This window comes from Antrostomus carolinensis, unplaced genomic scaffold, assembly GCF_000700745.2.
Source record: "Antrostomus carolinensis isolate BGI_N321 unplaced genomic scaffold, ASM70074v2 scaffold10477, whole genome shotgun sequence".
Lineage (NCBI taxonomy): Eukaryota > Metazoa > Chordata > Aves > Caprimulgiformes > Caprimulgidae > Antrostomus > Antrostomus carolinensis.
This window is the reverse complement of record NW_010328051.1, coordinates 16,078-24,775: the sequence shown is the minus strand read 5'-3', so window position 1 is coordinate 24,775 and position 8,698 is coordinate 16,078. Positions and strand designations below refer to the sequence as shown.

General features: G+C 40.9%; 1 protein-coding gene across 1 annotated transcript in view; it reads left to right on the top strand.

Annotated features, from left to right (window-relative positions):
* The window catches only part of MAP3K9 (mitogen-activated protein kinase kinase kinase 9), a 15,741-nt gene extending 8,524 nt beyond the window's left edge, over nt 1-7,217 (top strand). The window contains exons 6-9 of the mRNA XM_010172103.1: nt 1-132; nt 3,860-3,972; nt 4,633-5,448; nt 6,736-7,217. The exon at nt 1-132 is cut by the window's left edge and continues 22 nt beyond it. Coding sequence (XP_010170405.1) covers nt 1-132; nt 3,860-3,972; nt 4,633-5,448; nt 6,736-7,217 — 1,543 coding nt within the window. The remainder of the gene's footprint in view (nt 133-3,859; nt 3,973-4,632; nt 5,449-6,735) is intronic.
* Nucleotides 7,218-8,698: the final 1,481 nt, after the last annotated feature.

The following is an 8,698-nucleotide window of genomic DNA, read 5'->3' as shown; positions in this document are numbered from 1 at the left end:
AACATGGGGCCGAAGCTCAGTCCTTCCAAAGGAGGAAGGAGAGGAAGAAGAGAAGAGAGGCCAGAAGAAAAAGGGACGCACCTGGGGACCGAGCTCACTTTGTCACAAGGAGCTAGGTGCAGGAGAAGATGGGTAAGAGAGGGGCTGGAACCAGGCTGGTTTCCGGGTTCTAAAACTGGTTATGAGGTGGTTGACAGGAGATTTGTGAACAAATTTTTTTTCCTCTTGCAAAAACTTTTCTGCTTTGAAACTTATTTGCATTTGTAGAGCATGTGAAACTTGACAGTGTTTCTGAGAAAGCAATATAGTTAACATACAATGAACTACTGCTGCTTGCTGAGATCATACCAGACCGCAGACTTATTTAAAGAAGCAGAGTTACAGTAAACATTAGTGACTCAAAAGATATGGGTGCTTGCTATTTTTAGTATTTTTTTTGTTCCAGTTTTAGAGTTTAGGGGGATAAAAATTGGGGTAAAATTAAGAGCTAAGCTTAGGATAGAGAAGTCCAGTTCAAGCCTTCTCCCTGACACTGTTCTGCTAGCAGCAGTGCTGCTAATCCAACTGCTTACACAACTCAGTGATCGAGGGAACTTGAATCTTCATAATTTTCATAACTCCATGTGTTCTCCGCAGGAGATAATTGCAAATTAATGCAAGAATGACATAGTGGGAATTGCAGTGAAATTCTCTAGCATGAGTAAACTGACCTATAATTAACATCAGGTAAAAACATTAATGAAAAGATTATACAGTAATTATTCGCCCTTCTGCATTCATCTTTGAGCATAAGAAAGGAGCACAGGAGCAGGGGTTGCTGTGCTGAATTGCAAAGATTGGATGAAGGTTTATGTTGGACTAGTGTTGTGACAGTTCAGTTGTGATCTTATGGTATATTCTCAAGGATATATGGCGAGGCTTAATTGTCTTTAAACTTGGCATTGATTAGCCTCAGATTATTAATGTGGCATGGATTATCTTTACCCTGTTTAAGTTTTCACATGTGTGGTGTTACTCATTTTTATGGAAGGTGACACTGTATTTGGGGTAGTCATAGTCCTTTTTCTGTTATTGCTTAAGATATTGCAAGCTAAATAGGGGTGAACCTGGGAACAGACACTTTTCATTCAGGACAATATCATATTAATGCCTCAACATGGTGTTACAGAATGGTATTAAGACAACAGAGATGCTGTCTTACAGTTGTAGGGACATTTTTTGCAATTTGCTGAGCAAATAAGCCTTGTCACCTTAATGCTCCTAAAGAGAGGTACTTTTGACTTCCCAATAGAAAAAGGCAACAGAGTACTAACTCAACCATAATACAACAAACAGGGATTACTTCCCTACTATTTAACCCAAATAGCTTACAGGTAAGAAGTCTTTACGTTCTTGAATTATCATGCTGGTGACTGAAATAGATAGTTTTGCTGCTAGTGCTTTCAAATCATTCCCATTGCTCTTTCCTTCTAGCAGTAACAGGTAACACTGCTGTAGTAGGAATGTACTCTAAGTCAACATATTTTGAATTGTTTTTGAATGCACACTACTGTCTGATTAGGAGGATGTGCAGGTATCCTCTACACAGGTTTTTGAGATCTACTTGTAATTTGGGGGAGAAAGAGAAAGAAGAAGCAAAAAATAAAAGGGAAGGATGAAGATTTTATAACCTTAAGGCAAACATAGCAGGCCTTGAAGTTATTCTGGTAGCTATTTATCTTTCTCTTCAGATTAATCTGCACTTTGACAGTAACAGCATGTCTGGTTTTTTGCAAGGGAAGATTGTTCTGAGAAGTCATAAGGAAGCAAACTAAGTTGATGTGTCCTGCTGTACAATAAAGGGCAATTCCCAAGACCCTTTAGATAACTGTGACTGTAAAGTGAAGGCTATACTGAGGGTTACTGCTGCCTATCACTTACGACTTTGCTATCTTTGCATATGGAGAGCAGGGTATGTGTTTTCACAGCTCCATGGAAATCTACACTTCCTTAATAGTTGTCTACTCATATTGTAAAAGCTTTAACATTTACTTCTGGAGGTGATCATACTGCTAACATGGTTCATTTTCACCAACCAGCTTTCCCTTAATATGCTTCTCTTCTATTCATCCTAACTATGCATGATGTACACTTCGATAATACATTATTTGGCGGATTGTGTTACATAGCTGAGTATAGTATGGAGGGAGTACAGAGACCCACACATTGAATTACAACTCTGTTGTAAAACCATGTGGTTGTCTGTCTTGACAACTAAGATTCAGCACTGTGCTGTCCAGATAGTTCATAGTAGGGTGCTGCATATGCCAGAATGGTTACTGGGGGGGAAATGATGGACTTTCAAGACAGTTGAGAGAGGTACAGGATGCTTTTAGTGTAATGCCTATAGTGCAGTCATCAACCAACTGAACATGTGCTGAATCAAGTTTAGACCTTGGGACCTTGCTATGGCAACATAGTTTGGTGACAAGTTAGGTAGATGCCAGTTAGGTAGAGAATAGAGGAAAAATACCTACCAAGACAAACCCTGATATAATAAAACTTTGAGTTTTGAAATTCTGTGATGGAAGCTATCTTAGAAATGCAGAATGATTCTGGTGGAAAATGAGAATCATGAGAGAGAAAGAATTCATTACAATCTTTCCCTTACAGAGAAAGAAGGATATGAGCATATAGAAGTTGTATCTTTTGATCAAAGAACAATGCAAGTTAGCAATAGAGCTAGAAGAGGTTTCAATAACAAGTAGATGCTCTTCTATGTCTAGTTGAGATCATTCAGTCTATTCACAGATATTTTTGCTCCTTTTATTCAATTTCTGACTATCCTAAGTGCTTATTAGCACTTATTTTCACCAACACTATGATGTGTTCCATGTTGGAGTTCAGAGAAGGGCGCCACAAATCTCCCAGTTCAGACAATATTGATAACTGAACAAGAAGACTTTGGGTGTTAATATGTCAGAAAGTTATGCCAATTACTAAAGCTGTTTCCGATGCCATGAAAGTACCTCAGGGAACAAATAGGATGATGGTAATTAATACCTATTAATAGGGACTACTAGTAAGCTCAGGTACCAAGTAACATAATTTTAAATGCAGGTGACTTCACGGTAGGGATTTGGTTTTGGGTTTTTTACTTGTTTGTTTGGGGGTTTTGTGGGTGTTTTGGTTTTGGTTTTTTTGGGGGGGGGAGGGGGGCGTGTTTTTTCTTGGTTTTTTTGTTTGTTTTTTTTTTTGTAACTAAAAGAAACAATTATGTTATTATTATTTTAGTTACCTGTTTTTCCATAATCTAGAATTTATGCTTTTAACTGTTTGTACTTCAGTGCAGTGTTTTCTTTACAGGAGTGATATCAGGGCTTATAACTTACCAGGGCTTCTCGGTGCACGACTTTGTTACAATGACTTTAGCATATTATTGTCCCAGTGAATGATCTTTGACTTTCATTGTTCATTTATATTTTACATGAAAATGTTTTTGGAGATATCTTTCCCCTCCTCATGCTGAGCACTTAATTTTTTACCTGCCCTGGTAGGTTTGCCTTGGTTTAAAAAGAAAATGTTTCATCTGATTTTTGTAGTGGTGCTTTCTATTATTCTGCATTTATAGCTATCAGTTATCAGCAGGCGTCTTTTGACTGCCGTGGTCTAACAGATGAGAGAGGGACTTTTTGACTTTTTTGGTATTTTAAGGTGCTGTAGAGGTGTTGCAAAATGTCTTGCTATTGGAGGACTTCAAATCTATGTAATTAAGATGGATACATGCGTACTCTAAGTAGAGCAATAGAGAATATAGAAGCAGGAAATGAAAATGGGTTGTGAGTGTGGTACATTTTCTCCCATCTTTTTACTATTTCAGTCTGAAAGCTCTGGTAGAAGGATACAAACAGTGGTCATCCAGTGCACCAAACCTTGTGAAGATTCAGAGAACTGCACCTGCTTTTCCAGGATTCACCAGCTTAGCAGAGATAGGTAAAGGAAATCCTTGGAATTTATATTCTTATCCCTACTTCCATTCACATTTGAATGAACCTCTCCTTTCCTGAACTTCACCTAGTACCTTACAGTGCTGTTTTCATTTTGGTTGTATCCATCTTTCTTTTATTCTTTATGAAGTAACTCCTTTCTCCTTCTGGATTTTCTTTTTGTTCACCTGTCTGCTTGTGCTTCTTACCTATCATGTTAACAAGCTTCCCTTCATTCTCCTTTAGCTCCATGCTACCTCTCAGTTTCTTTCCTGTTCATGATATTTACATGTACAGCACTGAAGGTTACACCTTCACTTGCAAGGAGAGCTCCTTATTTTCCTAACTTTTGCTCCTCGCTTCCAAACATATAAATTTACTCTAGAGGTAACTGAGGTGTAGATTGCTTCTGAAATACTCTTCTGTGATTGAACCCAAAGAGATTAATGTGCCACTAGTTTTCTTCCACTTTTGATAGTGTTTCCATTTACTTGTCTCAGCTTTGGAGGCCTGTGAGTATTTGACAGTTGATGAATGATGCTTGCAATGAAAAGGACAGTTGCATCTTCTGAGGAGAAGCTTAATTTTCATATATATTTGTAAGACAGTGAAATTTGCCAGTGAAAATGTTACATCCATGGAAAGTCTCTTTTCACTTGCTTTCCAGATGATGAAGACAGTGAAGGTCTTAATGGAGAGGGAAAAGTGCACCCTTCACCTGGGCACAACCAGTCGTACCTCTGCATCCCATTTCAGAAGAATGAAGACTGGGATGGCCCTTCTAGTGATGCCAATGAGGAATCCACCCCTGTGAACTCTGCTACTAGTACCCCGCAACTAACACCCACCAACAGCCTCAAACGTAGTGGCTCCCACCACAAGCGATGTGAGGTTGCATTGCTTGGCTGTGGAGCAGTGCTGGCTGCTGCAGGCTTGGGTTTTGATCTGTTAGAAGCAGGGAAGTGTCAGCTGCTGATTGAGGAGGAGCCAGAGGCACCTAAGGAAGAGAAGAAGAAGCGTGACAGCATTTTCCAGAGAGCTGGACGCCCACGCAGGAGCACTAGTCCACCTTCCCGAAAGATCTTCAGGAAAGAAGATCCCATGTTGTTGCTAGGCGAGCCATCCACATCCCTCACCCTTCTTTCCCTGTCTTCCATTTCCGAATGTAATTCCACCCGGTCCCTGCTGCGCTCAGACAGTGATGAGATTGTGGTGTATGAAATGCCTGTCAGCCCAGTGACAGTCAAAGCTCCCTTGCCAGCCATTACCAACCCACTAGTCAATGTCCAGATTGAGAGGTTCAAACAAGACCCCAACCAGTCCCTGACTCCCACACATGTGACGGTCTCTTCCCACACCCAGCAAAGTGGGCACAGGCGCACACCTTCTGATGGGGCCATCAGAGGGAGTGGAATAGTTGTCAATGGGTGCCCAACCAGTGGATGCCCTTCCAGTAGCTGTTTAACTGGAGCACTGGGAGCAGGTAGGTTTTCAGCTATCTTTCTTTTCTTCTTCAGAATAAAGACCCAAACAGTATAATTACTGGTTAGGACATAAACATGTTGCTTACGTGTGGTGGTTGCCATCCGTTGTGGTGGCCAGCCCACAAGACAAGCTTATGGATGCTATCTTTACACAAATAATGAACGGAATAATGCACTAATGGTCTCTGTTCCAGCATCTCTGTGCTAAGGAACTCTGCTCCCATGTGCTTGTAAGGCAGAGCATAGTATTGTTTTTGTAGTAGACAAAGATGGTACTGAAGTACAATTATTGCACATTTTTAGCAATTCCTCGGGATTCCATCTTCATTGCCTTTATATGCTTGTTTGTATTGCTGTTACAATTTCAAAGTTCTGATCTTTAAGGCAGTGAAAACTGGATCTCTAAAGCAGTTTCGGGCTGTTCCACTGTTGCTCTTATTCCTTTGCAAGCAAGAAGGATTTTCCTGGGTAGGAGTGTTCTCACTGCTGCAGTCTTTAGGAGTAACTGTGACTTGATAGCTTAAAATATACTTTCCTGGTTTCTTGCCCTAGTAAGTCAGGAAAAGAAAGGAATAGAATAATAAATTAAAATCTGATTTAATTAGACTTTTCCTGAGGGTAAAACAAAATGGGAAGTTGTTGAATAGCAATCTGCAGTATAATGTGGGTTAATGTAGCTGAGAATGCTCATTAAAATAGTATTCATGAAAATTTAAAAGTTATGTTGTGTTCATTAAAAAAACTCCAAACAAAACAAAAAACCCAAACACCATCCCCCACCCTACCCCCAATGAAAACAAACAGGAAGCATCCACAGTAGGTTGTGCTAAATGGCTCTTCCAGGAAGTTGATCCTGCTTGCTGCAAATAGGTGTAACATCTCCTGCTATGCAAGTGTCTCCCTGATCTGTTCAAGCTGTTAATGGGTAATGTGCCCTCCAAAGGATTTGGAGAGTCCTCACCTTTGGTAGGAGGTCAAATCCATGCTCTGCAGTCTGAAAATGGAAGAAAGCAAGTGAGGGAATGAACAAAACTTGCTGCTTGTGCTAGGTTAGTGAAACAGGTGTCTTGCAATGGTGCTGTGAGCAGTGTAGGGATAAAGAAGACAGTTATTCACTTCTGCTTGCTGTAATCTTGAAGATACAGAGTTTTTAGATTCTGAATGGAGCCTTTCTGCTTTGAAAATGTTTTGACAGTTTACATAAAATAAACTAAGATCTGCTGGAACCATTTAGCAGTGACATCTAATGTGTTTCCCTCTTCTCTTACATTCTTTGTTTTGGATAGGTGTATTAAAAACACCTAGTCCAAGTAGAGATCCCAGTGAGGTCCCTCGCCTGCCAGACCCCAACCTCGTTTTTCCTCCAACCCCAAGACGATGGAATGCACAGCAGGATGCCACACTGGAAAGACCCAAGACATTGGAATTCCTGCCCCGACCACGTCCTGCAGCAAGTCGGCAGCGGCTTGATCCCTGGTGGTTTGTGTCACCCAGCAATGCCAAGGGTGAATCTTCTGCCAATAGTTCAAGTACTGATACTCCAAGCAATCTGGACTCTTGTTTTGCTAGTAGCAGCAGCACTGTAGAAGAGAGACCTGGACTGCCTGCACTGCTTCCTTTCCAGGTGGGTCTTCCTGTAGAGGAGCGGACACTGTTGGACATAGATGCTGAGGGGCAGAGCCAGGACGGCACCATTCCACTATGCAGAAGTGAACTGAACACACACAAAGCTGCAGCATATGAACTCAAGCAAGAATTCTGGTCTTAGTATGAAATCCACTGCGGACAGTGAGACCCTCTAAATTCAATCCTACTTTTTGCACTGAGAATGCACTTTGAAGACAGATGAGATGGAGGGATGCTACAGAGATCATACAGTGCTGCCTCTGCTGAAGATGTGTTATTCAACTGCCTGATTTTGGTCTGCAGTTGGATGTAACTTGGCAAATTAGAGCTGCTGACTTTTGCTGTGGGGTTTTTCTGTAGTCTTCCTTGCCCTCTTCTTGCATTGAATCTGCAATGAGATAAAATTGTCATATCAAACTCTTTGTTACTGACCTTGTAGGATTTGGCACTTGCAGTAAGTATATTGGTATCTATCCTGGTATTAATCCGTAGTTTTAAAACCCAAATATTACACTACAGCAAACACCAGTGTTTAATGTTTTCCCAAGGAATCCAGGACAGAAACAAGTAAATATTTGGAGACTGCCTTATCTGAAATGTATTCAGATAGGCCTGAGAATCATGGTACCCCCACTGAAAGAACAGAAGTAGCTATATTAGACTTGCTTGTCTGCTTTTACTCATGTGGTATTGCAAGGTGGAACAGATTGCAGAGGAAGGGCATGGCATCTCCACTGATGGAGGTCTTTGAGAACAGACTGACTAGACTGTTGGGAACAAGTAGGTGTAGTTGATCCTGGATTCAAGGCAGGTTGGATGGACTTTAGTGATCTCTTGAGGTCCCTCTCAGCCCTATTTTTTCTATGGCCCTGTGCTTTCAGAAAGATGAAGGCTTATGGTATGGCTATTTACCCTAGCTTGCTTTTTTGTTTCAAACTTTGGTTTCATCAGCTGCCTTTTCCACCCCCTGTATCCCAGGCTCATAGTCAAGCTTTGTAAGGGAATTAGCAGGAACTCTTTCTTTAAAGCTGTGTTGGTTTGCAGAAGTAAATCACCTGACTCTTTTTTTTTTTTTTTTTTAATCTTACTGGTTTTCCTCCTTTCTTAAGCTTTTTACAAGTGGCCCTTGAAACCCAAGATTGTTCTTATGCACACTGATACTTGTTTAAGGCTCTTTTGGAAGTGAAGCTTGTGGTGTTAGTAGTTGGATTGTGCAAACAGGAATCAGAACATCTGGGTTCTGTTTTATTTTGTCACTGACTCTGTGTGACCTTGGGCAAATAATGTAACCTCTGTGCCTGAATTTCCCCATCTGTAAATAATCAGGACAGTACCTACCTCACAGGAGGAGGGGTTGGGACATATGTAATAGGTATAAAGTCCTTTGAGATCTTTGAGTGGAAGGCACTATAGACATGCAAAACATTATTCGTGTTCACATATTTACTCTCACTCCTAACTCTGGAGCAAGAACAGACCCCTGTCTTGAAAGAGGAAGTCACAGGAATAGAGTTTCCCTACGCTCACAGTTTTCTGTACAGAAACTGCAAGTGTGTCTGTGCCTCTGCAGGTCTATCTTACTGGCTTTAGTGAGAGCTTCACTCTTCCCCTGTTTCGGCATTA